This window comes from Dreissena polymorpha, chromosome 8, assembly GCF_020536995.1.
Source record: "Dreissena polymorpha isolate Duluth1 chromosome 8, UMN_Dpol_1.0, whole genome shotgun sequence".
Classification (NCBI taxonomy): domain Eukaryota; kingdom Metazoa; phylum Mollusca; class Bivalvia; order Myida; family Dreissenidae; genus Dreissena; species Dreissena polymorpha.
Window position 1 is genome coordinate 33,961,284 of NC_068362.1, and position 15,899 is coordinate 33,977,182.

The 15,899-nt window shown below is 38.4% G+C and overlaps 1 protein-coding gene across 1 annotated transcript in view; it reads left to right on the forward strand.

Moving 5' to 3' along the window:
• LOC127840434 (chromodomain-helicase-DNA-binding protein Mi-2 homolog) overlaps positions 1-15,899 on the forward strand; it is a 64,924-nt gene that overhangs the window by 27,255 nt on the left and 21,770 nt on the right. Inside the window, exons 21-30 of the mRNA XM_052368849.1 lie at positions 626-799; positions 2,135-2,273; positions 3,182-3,313; positions 6,944-7,061; positions 9,790-9,914; positions 11,965-12,057; positions 12,427-12,562; positions 14,492-14,655; positions 15,088-15,325; positions 15,707-15,763. Of these exons, the coding sequence (XP_052224809.1) occupies positions 626-799; positions 2,135-2,273; positions 3,182-3,313; positions 6,944-7,061; positions 9,790-9,914; positions 11,965-12,057; positions 12,427-12,562; positions 14,492-14,655; positions 15,088-15,325; positions 15,707-15,763 (1,376 nt within the window). The remainder of the gene's footprint in view (positions 1-625; positions 800-2,134; positions 2,274-3,181; positions 3,314-6,943; positions 7,062-9,789; positions 9,915-11,964; positions 12,058-12,426; positions 12,563-14,491; positions 14,656-15,087; positions 15,326-15,706; positions 15,764-15,899) is intronic.

Here is a 15,899-nt window from a genome sequence, read left to right on the forward strand (position 1 = left end):
ATATTTTCAGGTGCAAATCTATTTGATCTTCATTTCCCTTATATTCAGGTTATAATAGACTGTACCATGGTTTTCCCATGGTATTTAAAATTCTGGATGAAGTTCATTCATAACATGAAAAGTGTTTCATGAATTTAAGTCTTTACATTGATAGAAATACCACAACATCTGCACTGGTTTGTTTCGAATCGGTCTTTCTGAGATTATCAGATCCCTATAGAGAAGATTGCTATTGCTATAATAATTAATTTCTGGTAATATATAATGTTATTTAATTTTCTTGATAAACAATTTGAATTGAAACTGAACATGTCAATTAGACTACCTTGAAATGAAGATTTTTTATGCCCACTTAAGATGGAAGGTATTACAAATTGCTCTTGTTCATCGGTACATTTTGAGGACTCAATTCCACTTTAATTGCTGAGCAGCTTGGCTCTTTTTTTAAACAAAATAAACGGGATACAATCCCTCTGTTTGAGCATACCAAAGATCTTCCTGGGGACACAAAGTAATAGTTCTACCCAGGAATTGTAGCAGAGTGTCTCAAGAAGCCTTCAGGCTTTTGCAGCAATGGGGCTTATATAAAAAGGTTTAGACTTACTAAAATTATTTCTGCTTACAGTGAGCTGCAGACATTCCAGGCTGAGTTTGCAGACATCTCGAAGGACGACCAGGTGCGCAAGCTGCATGACATGCTGGGCCCCCACCTGCTGCGCAGGTTGAAGGCCGACGTGCTCAAGAACATGCCCAGCAAGAGCGAGTTCATCGTGCGTGTAGAACTGAGTCCCATGCAAAAGTATGTGCTTCATCAATTCTTAATTATTGTTATCAGTGTTCTTTATTATGCCCCCGAAGGAGGGCATATAGTGATCGCACTATCCATCCGTCTGTCTGTCTGTCACGCGGTGCGTTCAGGTTTAGAAAAATGCTCATAACTTATACGCCGCTTCAGATGTAACCTTCATATTTGGTATGCATGTGTATATGGACAAGGCCTTTCCAAACGCACACAAATTTGACCCCTTTGACCTTGACCTTGAATGGGTTCGTGTTTAGGTTTCAAAATCTGCGTTTAGGTTTCCAAAAATACTCATAACTTCTATCAAAGCGTGTTTTGGGGGCATTTGTCATCCTATGGAGACAGCTCTTGTTTTTTCGTTAAATAAGGGTTCGGTATTTGGCACCATTCCCAATGGAAAAAGTATATATTTTTCCCAAATGGTACCTCAAAAATTCTCAATGTAAGGTTTAAAAAAAAAAACAATTTTATTGAATAGTTTTTTTTTAGATTTCAACATTTTGTTTATCTCCAGCCATCCAGCCATATAAGTTCAATCTTAGTAAAAAATAATACTTAAAACACTTATTTGCTCATTTGAAGCATTTTTTAGCAAAACAGCAACAACACTTATTTCCAAATTTTTGTCAAAATGCAGCGAATTTTCCCAGTTCAATGGGACACGGCCCCATTCCCCAAATTGTGGAAAAAAACACTGGTTATATTATACACAGACCCATCTCCTCCAAATGTTTTATGTGAGCATGAAACTTAATTTTCTTTTTGGGGCAGGGTGAGGGGTGGTATGATTATGTGATGATCTGTTAGATAATCAGTCAATGCTCATAAAGACAGCAGTGTTGGGCCTTACATATACCCCTTTGTTCTGGACTGAACGACACAAAAGTGGGAAAAATTGTCGCATTTTTTCACAAATTGAATGCCAAATAAAAAAGACTGCTATTAAACCCTAATCAGACATGTTATGCTTTTAGCTACAACATTCATTGGATTTATATAGTTGAGGGCTTTTTTTCTTAATTTGGAGAAATGGCATGTCCTTCCATTTTGGGGAAACAATTATCAACAAAACTGCATACGGGGAAAAAATGTCCCAAACATAGCTTTTAATTTGGGGTAATTAGCATCATTTTAAAGAAATTCTCCTAGTGGAAGGGGCCTTTCTCTTGTGGTAAGGGGCTTTTGTGAGGCCCTTGATAAAGAAGGAAATTATAAAAAAATATCATCAGACTGATTGACCTTTCCGCACTGTTCCATCTTAAGCAGCACTTTGTAGTTTTGTGATCCTGGATATTTTTCTAGCTAAAGATATCTCGCTATCTTTTCTTACAGGAAATACTACAAGTACATCTTGACCCGGAACTTCAGTGCTCTGAATATCAAGGGGGGTAACCAGGTGTCGCTACTCAACATCATGATGGACCTGAAGAAGTGCTGCAATCATCCATACCTCTTCCCCACCGCACAATCCGTGAGTACTTTGTACACTGTAGGTTTAGACCTGGGCCTATTTTCACAAGGCTTCTTAAGGGAATCTTAACATATTTTAAAAATTAGCTCTGGAACGGCCCCAAACCATTCCCTAAAAAATGAGAATTTTCCCTGGGCCGGTAATCACTAACCGATTCTTGCTCAGTATTTTAATATATAGACAGTCCACACTGGTGATTTTGCCATAAACTAAACATTCACCATAAAAATGATGTAGGTAGAGAAGGTTAATGCCATGTCGGAATTCAAGAAGTATTTGAATATTCCAGTTTTAAGAATATTTCTTTCTTTTTATACTTAAGTCTGAGAATTGTTTGGTGAATACTGCCCTGATAAAATAAATTTACCTTTGGAGCTTGATTAATACAAACCATGAGCTCAGCAATAACAACTGAAAAGTGACTATCTTTCGCATTGTCTGTACTTGAAGCTTATGCTAAGACTCAGATTTCAACTGCTGTGCTTCTTACTCACGGGTCATTTGTCATGTTTGTGTTCTGTGCTTGCAATTTCCTGTGGAAGTCCTCCCAATTTTGGTGTAGCAATTGAAACACATGCCTTTGAATGTGTTCCCAATGTCATATTTAAGTCATGTTCTGGGAAAACTGGGCTTAATGCATGTGCATAAAGTGTGTCAAAGATCAGCCTGTGCAGTCTGCATAGGCTAATCAGGGATGACACTTGCTGCTTGTATAGAATTTATGTTAAAAATGGAAATCATTTCTATAAAAAAAATTTAATTAGTCTGACGGATTTTGTCCGCACAGGCTAATCTGGGACAACACTTAACACATATGGATTAAGCCCAGTTTTGTAAGAACAAGGCCCATTGTATTTCTGTTTCCGGTGTACGGGTGACATATTGTATCTCCATTTCCATTCCTCTAGGAAGCCCCCCGCCTCACCAACAATGCCTACGAGGGTACAGCACTCACCAAGGCCTCGGGGAAGCTCATACTGCTGTCCAAGATGCTCAGGAAGCTCAAGGAAGATGGACACAGGGTCCTCATATTCTCACAGGTATGTGAGTCAAGGAAGATGGACACAGGGTCCTCATATTCTCACAGGTATGTGAGTCAAGGAAGATGGACACAGGGTCCTCATATTCTCACAGGTATGTGAGTCAAGGAAGACGGACACAGGGTCCTCATATTCTCACAGGTATGTGAGTCAAGGAAGATGGACACAGGGTCCTCATATTCTCACAGGTATGTGAGTCAAGGAAGATGGACACAGGGTCCTCATATTCTCACAGTTATGTGAGTCAAGGAAGATGGACACAGGGTCCTCATATTCTCACAGGTATGTGAGTCAAGGAAGATGGACACAGGGTCCTCATATTCTCACAGGTATGTGAGTCAAGGAAGATGGACACAGGGTCCTCATATTCTCACAGGTATGTGAGTCAAGGAAGATGGACACAGGGTCCTCATATTCTCACAGGTATGTGAGTCAAGGAAGATGGACACAGGGTCCTCATATTCTCACAGGTATGTGAGTCAAGGAAGATGGACACAGGGTCCTCATAGTCTCACAGGTATGTGAGTCAAGGAAGATGGACACAGGGTCCTCATATTCTCACAGGTATGTGAGTCAAGGAAGATGGACACAGGGTCCTCATATTCTCACAGGTATGTGAGTCAAGGAAGATGGACACAGGGTCCTCATATTCTCACAGGTATGTGAGTCAAGGAAGATGGACACAGGGTCCTCATATTCTCACAGGTATGTGAGTCAAGGAAGATGGACACAGGGTCCTCATATTCTCACAGGTATGTGAGTCAAGGAAGATGGACACGGGGTCCTCATATTCTCACAGGTATGTGAGTCAAGGAAGATGGACACAGGGTCCTCATATTCTCACAGGTATGTGAGTCAAGGAAGACGGACACAGGGTCCTCATATTCTCACAGGTATGTGAGTCAAGGAAGATGGACACAGGGTCCTCATATTCTCACAGGTATGTGAGTCAAGGAAGATGGACACAGGGTCCTCATATTCTCACAGGTATGTGAGTCAAGGAAGATGGACACAGGGTCCTCATATTCTCACAGGTATGTGAGTCAAGGAAGATGGACACAGGGTCCTCATATTCTCACAGGTATGTGAGTCAAGGAAGACGGACACAGGGTCCTCATATTCTCACAGGTATGTAAGTGAAGGAAGATGGACACAGGGTCCTCGTATTCTCACAGGTATGTGAGTCAAGGAAGATGGACACAGGGTCCTCATATTCTCACAGGTATGTGAGTCAAGGAAGATGGGCACAGGGTCCTCATATTCTCACAGGTATGTGAGTCAAGGAAGACGGACACAGGGTCCTCATATTCTCACAGGTATTGAAGCAGGTCACATTGGAGGGGCGCTTTGTGAAAAAAGGGGCTGACTGCATGTGCATAAAATGTTGTCCTAGATTAGCCTGTGCAGTCTTCACAAGCTAATCATGGAGGACACTGTCCCCCTAGTCTGGATTTTTTATTAGAATGGATTTCCTTTTAATTAAAATTTTCATATAATCGGAAAGTATAGACCCAGATTAGCCTGGATATTTGTAAGTTACTAAGTTGGACATTTGTTAGTTACTTGCATAACTATATGTACTAAGTACTAGCAACTAAGTACCAGCTAACTGCAGAACAAGTTAGTACATTAAGTGATCTTCTTGAAATAACTGTAGCAATGTTCAGAACAGCAACAAATCTAGACAACCAAATATCTTTGTTTATGAGTTTTGATCTGGAACCCTGCCTGTGTGTATTGGGATATCTCATACTGCCCCCCTGGTACCCTGCCTGTGTGTATTGGGATATCTCATACTGCCCTCCTGGTACCCTGCCTGTGTGTATAGGGATATCTCATACTGCCCCCCTGGTACCCTGCCTGTATGTATTGGGATATCTCATACTGCACCCCTGGTACCCTGCCTGTGTGTATTGGGATATCTCATACTGCCCCCCTGGTACCCTGCCTGTATGTATTGGGATATCTCATACTGCCCCCCTGGTATCCTGCCTGTATGTATCAAAGATAGTCAACTCGTACCTAAGTCAACACGTACCTTCGGTCAACTCGTACCCAATTTGGTTAACTCGTACCCAATTTTTGGTCAACACATAACCCCACTAGTCAACACGTACCCACCTAAAAATTATTTATATATATCAAAGACGTGAAATATGTTTTTTTATATGTTTTGATATGAATATAGGTAATAATTTTTTCTTCATTTTTTTTGCGGTATTTTTTTCAAAAGTAGACAAGTTCATTATTTTTCACACGTGTATAATTATTAACCACGTGTTTGTCTTGCCTACAACTGATACGTGATGTAATTGTCGGCGTTTTGTTTGATAAAATGTTGACTAATAACACCTTTATGACAACAGGACCGTCGGCGATTTGTTAAACAATTGTTTGTCGTGCATCTAAAACGACACACACGGTAGTTGTCGGCTTTTTCTTTGATGATATGTTTGATTGAAAACACCGCATGAAGCCATAACCAATTAAAGGTATGATCCACTTTGAAGTTAAATAGTAAAACAATTAAAGGTTCTCTAATTACACTTAATGACAATTAAGTTTTATAAATGTATATAATTGTGGGGTTGTTTTGTGTAGTTGCAATATATATGTGTCCAATAAAATCTTATTAAAACATCTAAATACTCATTAAACCCGTTTGTTTTTACTCAATAATCTTAAGTATTCTCGAGTAATGGAACAATTTCTTTGATGAACTGTGTGAACAAATTTATGTTATTATATAAAAATGTATAATATATGTGTCCAATAAAATCTTATTAAAACATCAGTGTTCTTTATTGTTACAAAGGTGCAAAGGTGCAGATTAAATCAATTTAGATATCAGCGACCTGTATCAAGTAATGTGTTTTTCAATATTTAACACCGGTGCAGATTAGGTAAATTACGATATTAAAGAGCCGTGTCATGTAGGTGTAAATAAGTATTTTGGGTGTTGATTAATTGATTTAATCATTGACTACTCGAGTTTCTGACGAACCATAATTTGATGCAAAATTTGTTAATATTTAAGTATTTTGTATGTATGTTGTGTTTTATGCTTTACATTAATTTCATTGAAAAAAATCATATCGTTACTATTGTGTTTTTTTTCCATTTTAGTAAATGTTATCTTACTTAATCCTTAAGACAACCTGTTATGTTAGTCTATGCCAAAATATAACTTTATTTTGGTCAACTTGTACCTGCAACAAACATAAAAACATCTAATGTATGCAAACACCCATTGCAAATGTTTTTCATAAAGAACACAAAATTTAAAAGGTACGAGTTGACCAACCAGAAAAATGACTAAAGTACGAGTTAACCAAATCGGGTACGAGTTGACTAAGGTACGTGTTGACTTGGGTACGAGTTGACTGGAAACCGTATGTATTGGGATATCTCATACTGCCCCCCTGGTACCCTGCCTGTATGTATTGGGATATCTCATACTGCCCCCTGGTACCCTGCCTGTATGTATTACAGTATTGGGATATCTGATACTGCCCCCTGGTACCCTGCCTGTGTGTATTCGGATATCTCATACTGCCCCCTGGTACCCTGCCTGTATGTATTGGGATATCTCATACTGCCCCCCTGGTACCCTGCCTGTATGTATTTCAGATGACCAAGATGCTGGACATTCTGGAGGACTTCCTGGAACATGAAGGCTACAAGTACGAGAGAATAGACGGGGCCATCACAGGGGCAATGAGGCAGGATGCCATAGATAGGTTCAATGGTGAGTTGGTTTTCTTTTGGGTCAAACTTCTGGGATTTAAACAGTTGCTCAACTTGCATTGCATGATCAGCAGAGAAAACACATGGCAGATAAGATATTTTATGGTGAAATGAAATGAAAAACTTAATGGAAAGGCGTGACATCCCATAAGCTGGGCCTTAAAAGTGTTTTATATATGAGCCATGCTCTAGGAAAATGGGGCTTAATGCACTTGCAGTCCGGACTGACTTATAAGTAGGGCTGTCACGATACGCCGTGAGCGTACCGCGGTATATCGTGGTACGGCAACACTGTATCGCAGTACGTACCGCAATATTTTACAGAATATGTATCTGTGAAGAAAACGGCAGAATAACAAGTTTTACAAACTTTATTAAACTCAATAATCAGAAAACACTGGTATCATAGTATGACTAGAAACTGTTAAAGAAACTGTAATAAACTTGATAGAAGTAGTCATTGTGATTGTTCGCGTCTTTTTCTAAAATGTCCGCCATGTTGTTTACAATAGCTGTGACTACGATCTGTGTAAATCGAACGCTTCAAGGGCATGTTCAAAATGCAGAGTCAGCGGGCCCAGTATTGAAAATTTGGAGCGTTCTGACTCTTCCTCGACTTATTCAGAATCTTAAGATAACATGATTCGGAAGTGCCATGCTTTGAACGATCTATATACTAAAGAAAGAAAATAAGAAATAGAATAAACATCTTTTGGATAATTTTGAACTTATTTGCAAAGGAAATCTGTCCCTAATTCCAAAAAAGGTACGGACCCAAACATCGCCGTATTTTAAAATTGAAAGTTAAACATCTACAAGTGGCAGCGCTTGCTTGACCTGGATATTAACAGATTATTTATTTAGCCCTTTTGAATCGCTTCTACATTTTTCAAAACGATATCTATATCAAAATAATTATGTAATGTATTTATATCTGTGCTAATATAATAATATTAAAAAAAACGGTGCGCCAACGCCGTACGGCTGTGCGATTTTTTTCACGACATGCACCGCGATATACCGATATACCGGTGAATCGTGACAGCCCTACTTATAAGGGACTACACTCTTGCTTAATGCACTTGCAGTCCGGACTGACTTATAAGGGACTACACTTAATGCACTTGCAGTCCGGACTGACTTATAAGGGACTACACTTAATGCACTTGCAGTCCGGACTGACTTATAAGGGACTACACTTAATGCACTTGCAGTCCGGACTGACTTATAAGGGACTACACTTAATGCACTTGCAGTCCGGACTGACTTATAAGGGACTACACTCTCTGCTTAATGCACTTGCAGTCCGGACTGACTTATAAGGGACTACACTCTCTGCTTAATGCACTTGCAGTCCGGACTGACTTATAAGGGACTACACTCTTGCTTAATGCACTTGCAGTCTGGACTGACTTATAAGGGACTACACTCTCTGCTTAATGCACTTGCAGTCCGGACTGACTTATAAGGGACTACACTCTCTGCTTAATGCACTTGCAGTCCGGACTGACTTATAAGGGACTACACTTAATGCACTTGCAGTCCGGACTGACTTATAAGGGACTACACTTAATGCACTTGCAGTCCGGACTGACTTATAAGGGACTACACTTAATGCACTTGCAGTCCGGACTGACTTATAAGGGACTACACTTAATGCACTTGCAGTCCGGACTGACTTATAAGGGACTACACTTAATGCACTTGCAGTCCGGACTGACTTATAAGGGACTACACTTAATGCACTTGCAGTCCGGACTGACTTATAAGGGACTACACTTAATGCACTTGCAGTCCGGACTGACTTATAAGGGACTACACTCTCTGCAATGATTGTAGTTTCTTTTAAAGGAAGTCTCTTCTTATCAAAATTCCAGGTTAGTCAGAAAGTGTCAACCGTAATTAGCATGTGCACAGGCTAATATGGCACGACAATTTAAGAGAATACATTAAGTCCTGTTTTCCAAGAGCCAGGATCACATGGTTCATATACACAGAGGAGTTTGTGTACATGTGATGAGTCTGGTATATGTGATGAGTCTGGGTATATGTGATGAGTCTGTGTACATGTGATGAGTTTGTGTACATGTGATGAGTCTGGTATATGTGATGAGTCTGGGTATATGTGATGAGTCTGGGTATATGTGATGAGTCTGTGTATATGTGATGAGTTTGTGTACATATGATGAGTCTGGTATATGTGATGAGTCTGGGTATATGTGATGAGTCTGGGTATATGTGATGAGTCTATGTATATGTGATGAGTCTATGTATATGTGATGAGTTGATGTATATGTGATGAGTCGATGTATATGTGATGAGTATGTGTATATGTAATGAGTCTATGTACATGTGATGAGTCTATGTACATGTGATGAGTCTATGTACATGTGATGAGTCTATGTACATCTGATGAGTCTATGTACATGTGATGAGTCTGTGTATATGTGATCAGTTTGTGTACATGTGATGAGTTTGTGTACATGTGATGAGTCTGGTATATGTGATGAGTCTATGTATATGTGATGAGTCTATGTATATGTAATGAGTCTATGTACATGGGATGAGTCTGTGTACATGTGATGAGTCTGTGTACATGGGATGAGTCTATGTTCATGTGATGAGTCTATGTTCATGTGATGAGTCTATGTTCATGTGATGAGTCTATGTTCATGTGATGAGTCTATGTTCATGTGATGAGTCTATGTACATGTGATGTTTGTTTTCAGCTCCTGGTGCAGAGCAGTTCTGTTTCCTGCTGTCCACTAGGTCAGGAGGCCTGGGGATCAACCTGGCCACAGCTGACACTGTCATCATCTATGACTCGGACTGGAATCCACATAACGATATTCAGGTACACACAGATATGTCATCATCTTTGACTCAGACTGGAGCCCACATAATGATATTCAGGTATACACAGATATGTCATCATCTTTGACTCGGACTGGAGCCCACATAACGATATTCAGGTACACACAGATATGTGCCTTGGTGAAATTATTAAAACTAATGATTTTGGCTGCAAAATGTAAAAATGAAAGCATATTTTGACCCTACATGTCTGATTACTGAATTTCAGATATTTTCAGAATTCAGGGTTAGTCTGAGAGTTAATAACCGTTTTCACAAAAAGTATATGAATGAAATTCCATTTTTTGTACATGCTTTTTACATGCCTAGACTTAGTCACGCATTTAATTTGAAATATTACAGCAGTGTTAAGTCAGCTGTAATAGTTATTACTACATGTAATTTTTTGGGAGAAGTACCTGTGCTTCACCAAGTGGAAAATAATAACTTGAAAAACTCAAAAATAATAAGTTTAAATCTTCAAATCAAATCAAATCAAATAAATTTTATTTTGAGTCGGCAAGACAATAACAAATAACATAAGCTGTGAAGCTTTTGAACCGACTATACAACAAATGTAAACAGTAAAACAAGAGTAAAGAAGCTAGTTAAAAGAAAGACAATTACTTGGGTATTAAAATACAAATACATAATCATAAGAAATACAAATACACAAACAGTCGATACAATTTAAGGCATACAACACAAATTAATCTACAGTAGACATATTCCTTACTTTCCTGCTGGTGTTGCACTAGGAGGGGCAATTTAAGTCATGATATTATCATCATCGTGGCACGCACGGGGTAAAATATGTTTAAAACAAACAAATCAATGTAAGGATGTAGATTAGCTGGACCAGCAGCAGAGTCAGTGCAAGAAGTTATTTAAAATGACCAGGTAGTAATAAAGCATCGATGGAAACCAGAAGCAATATAAAGCAAAATTAATCGTACATTTGCAACCACAAATAAAACAATATGACAGTTTAAAAGCTGTGTAGGAAGCTGCTGATCTATTCCTGTGGATAGGACTAAAAACTGCAATAAGAGAAAAGGAAATAAAAAACTGAACACAAAAAGAAACACAAAAGTGCGACCGGATAAAACTTATCTAAGAACGAATATCGTCTCAAATCAGATTTGGGGTGAACTAATCAGCAGCTTTCTCACAATAAAACTAGTAACATAGCGAAAAGCAGCACAACTATGAGCAACACAACTATGAGCAGACACAGGCAAACTAATATATTACAGCAACATAAAGTACAAAAGCAAAAATAAAATCCAAAAGCAGAAAATAAGGACAGCACAAGCAGCCGAAGAACAAAACAAAAGGAAGCAGTGTGGCATGCCGCTCCAGATCTGTGTGCCAGCTATGCGAGTCTATGTGACATTGCATGCTGAGCATTTACATTCTTTACCATTCCAGTGCACAATTAAGCTCTTAAATTGATTAAAATTGCTCGCTTTTCTGAAGCTTTCTGGAAAGGAATTCCACAGAACTGGAGCCGCATGCCGGAAACTGTTACTACCGTACTTTGAAGACTTAACCTGGGGAATCTCTAATAAGTTGGTGTACCTGAAATGGTAACAAGAGTCACGTTTAAACACTAGGTCATTTAAAACGGGTGGTGCCATGTTATTTATAATTTTGAAAGTTTCAAGTGCCATAGATCTGATTCAGATTTGGAATTATGGGTCTTTATAATTGCTTGGTACTTAATTGCGTAATCCCATCAAAATATTTTTTACATGCCTTTTCAGCTGAAATATTCAGTTCCTGTGCTTAATTAATTCGTTTACTTGCAGATAATTAATTTGGAACAAATTCACGAAACTTCCTTTCTTTTGGAAATTTTCTGGATGGCCATTTGTAATTTTGGATTTTTTTTCAATTAGGATAGTTTAAAAAAATGAAAAAATGGCTGTACTATTTCAGGCATTCAGTCAATCCCACAAGATTGGTCGCTTCAACTGGTCTGTGATAGCCATAAACTTCTGTTTAAAGGATTATGCAATCAACTAAACAAATACTTCTTTTGATTTCAGGCCTTCAGTCGAGCCCACAGAATCGGTCAGGCCAACCGCGTCCTTATCTACCGGTTTGTGACACGAGCCTCTGTGGAGGAGCGTATTACACAGGTCAGGGATTTTGTTGGCCCCATAAATATCAGATTCTTTCAGGCTGTTTCCCAATTGCAAAAAGGAACTGTTTTTTTTTTTCAAAAAAATTCTGACCAAAATTTACCCCCAAAATGCCAAACTGTTCCAATACACTGATAAATTGGTTATAGTACATTGCACAGGGATGTTATTTAGTAGCAATTTATTAGAAAAATTAAAAAATTCAGTTAAATATGCATGAATACATTTAAATACTCTTATTCATAATCATACATGTATTAATAATGTTTTGTTTTTCACTATTTTATGGTTTATCATGGTTTATAAATTTTTCCCAATCTAAAAGGCAGAGGCCATAAAATGTAACCCACAAAATAATTACTGCAGGTGGCCAAGAAGAAGATGATGTTGCAGCATCTCGTGGTGCGCCCGGGCGTGGGCAACAAGACCACCTCCATGTCCAAACAGGAGCTAGACGATATCCTCAAGTTTGGAACTGAAGATCTCTTCAAGGAGGTCGAAGGTGGGGTTATTTTCTGTTGATTTTTTAGCTCATCTATTTTTTGAAGAAAAAAAAAAAGAGCTTTTGTCATCACCTTGGCGTCGGTGTCTGGTTAGGTTTTGCGTTTAGGTCCACTTTTCTCATAAAGTATCAATGCTATTGCATTCAAACTTGGTACACTTACCTACTATCATTAGGGGACTGGGCAGGCAAAGTTAGATAACTCTGGCGTGCATTTTGACAGAATTATGTGCCCTTTTTATACTTGAAATTTTTGGTTAAGTTTTGTGTTTAGGTCCACTTTATTCCTTAAGTATCAAAGCTTTTGCTTTCATACTTGCAACACTTACTAACTATCATAAGGGGACTGTGCAGGCAAAGTAATACATTCTTTTACAAGAAAATTTAAAATTTGGTTAAGTTTTGTGTTTAGGTCCACTTTATTCCTAAAGTATCAAAGCTATTGTGCAGGGGACTGTGCAGGCAAAGTAATGTTACTCTGACTGGCATTTTGACGCAATTATGGGCCCTTTATACTTAGAAAATTGAAAATTTGGTTAAGTTTTGTGTTTTGGTCCGCTTTACCCCTAAAGTATCATAGATATAGCTTTCATACTTGGAATACTGGCAAACTATCATAAGGGGACAGTAAAGGACAAGTTGCATAACTCTGGTTGTCATTTTTACGGAATTATGGCGCTTTTTTGACTTAGTAACTTTGAATATATGGTTAATTTTTGTGTTTAGATCCACTTTACTACTTAAGTATCAAGGCTATTGCTTTCAAACGTCAAATACTTTCATGCTATCATGAAGGTACTGTAACTGGCAAGTTGAATTTTACCTTGACCTTTGAATGACCTTGACTCTCAAGGTCAAATTATTAAATTTTGCTAAAATTGCCATAACTTCTTTATTTATGATTAGATTTCATTGATACTTTGACAACTCTTACCTGACATACCACAATAGACTCCACCCAAACCATCCCTCACGCCCCCCCCCCCCGAATCCCCCCCCCCCATTTTATTTTTTTTAAAGATCATCTAATAAATGACCACCACACCCTCACACTATATCCCCCCCCAACCCCCCCCCCCCCCCCCATTTTTTTTTAAACATACCGTCCAACCATCCCACCCAAGAATCCCCCCCCCCAAAAAAAATGTTTTTGGCATTTTTGGGGGGCATTTTTGGAAGAAAATGTAATAAATGACCACACCCCCACACTATACACCCCTCTCCACTCCCCCCCCTCCTTTGTGATTGAAATTGAGATAGGTCCCTTTACCTTTAAAAAGAAAAATAGATCAGCAGTCTGCACCCGCAAGGCGGTCTCTTGTTTTCTTAAGGGATTTCACATATAATGCATAGGTGACCTAAGAAACGGGGTAATGGTATTGGGGTTCTTGTGAAGGGAAAGTTTTTCAACATTTTTGGATTTATTGGGAATTTTTTACAGTATGTGATAATATTTGTTAACAAACAAAATAAGATTCTCACCTACTGTTATTACTCGGTTATTACTCGGTTGTAAAAGAATGTATTACTCGGTTGTAAAAGAATGTGTAATGTGTCATGAAATGAATGTAAATATGTTTAATTCTAATAAAAAATTCAACCATAAGAAAAGTTAGAGTAATTAAAAATAGGAGAGAATCTGGGTGTCCGAAAAATAGGATTCTTTAAAAATGATGATTTTTTTATATAAAAGAGGGTGTCCGAAAATTTACAGTGTCAGAAAACCAAGAGTTATTATGGTATAAGACAGTGTGACGATGAAATCCAGTTAAAATGTTTCATTCAACATGCATATTTATACAAGTTTACAAAACATAAAAATATACTTTTTTTTAAAGCCAAAGTATACTTCTGAAGTAGTAAAATGGAATTTTGGTGCAGAATTCAGTCAAATGAAAATCTTAAATCTGCTCTGGTTATCTGCTGCAGGTGAGGACGGTGAAGAGGAGAAGCGTATCGTGTACGATGACGAGGCCATTGCCCAGCTGCTGGACAGATCCAAGGAGGCCCAGGAGGAGAAGGAGATAGCCATGAACGACTACTTCGACTCCTTCAAGGTCGCCTCCTACACAGTCAAGGAGGGGGAGAGTGATGTGAGTGGTTTGTAATCTCAGTACAGGGTAGTGTGTAACCTAAGTACAGATTAGTATGTCACCTAAGTACAGGGTAGTGTGTAACTGGAAGATTTGTTTTGACTCTTACATTTATCGTCTACTTAAAATTCAAGGGGGAAGGTGATGTAAGTACTGCAGGGTTGTGTGTTACCTAAGTCATGAGGTATCAAATTAAACAAATTACATTCATGTATATAGATTGGATTAGGCATAAGATAAATTTACATGCACAGGGACATTTGCTGAAACACCAAATTTGTCAAATGGAATTCATTGAAACCTGAATAATTTTTAAAAGACATTCGTTGAAATGTCAATTATTTTTAATGGATGTTCATTGAAAATAAATTACATTGTATGTACATTTATGGAAATGTAAATCCTACAAGTTGTGAACTTATCACTCTCTAGGAGGAGGAGCCAGAGACAGAGGTTCTGAAGCAGGAGGCGGAGCATGCTGACCCCGCCTACTGGGAGAAACTGCTGAGACACCACTATGAGCAGCAGCAGGAGGACCTGGCACGCACCCTCGGCAAGGGCAAGCGCGTCCGCAAGCAGGTCAACTACAACGATGCAGCGCTTGGTAACCAGGACGACGTGGCCTGGAAGGAGTCCATGTCTGACTATGATTCAGACTTCAGCCACAATGGTGAGGGCTTTATTTAAGTGGGCCATACTTGAAAATATGTTTGTTTGGGACATTTTTTTGTAAGACTATATTGGATCGTTCTATGATTGTTCAGGAAATCATTTTAGTTAAGTCTGTTTTCAGAAAGGTTGATAAAGCAATGACAATTGTTGATTGTATGTGTAAGTTTGTGGATTAAAGCTCAAATTTGAAGGTCACACTTAGAGACCAAAGTTCAGATTTTGCCATTAAACAGCTTGTTGGGACTGGTTTTTTTTATCATGCAATTTAGAATAATAAATTACAATGAATGTCCTCTAGGTGAAGACAGTATGTGGCCTATCACATCCGTCTAAATACATCATGTGCTCAAGTTCATTTTCCATTTGTGTTTGTTTTCAGGGGAGAATGAAGATGATGATGATGATGAATTCATGGGCGATGGGTCCAGAGATGCAAGTATGTACAGAGATCTGTAAAAAAAATAATTGAAGACTTCCCTTAGCTTTGAACAAATATAATGTCTGCTTAGTATGATGATATATTGTTCTTGTATAATAGATTTAGTCCATAGATTTAGAAATTGAGTCTTTTA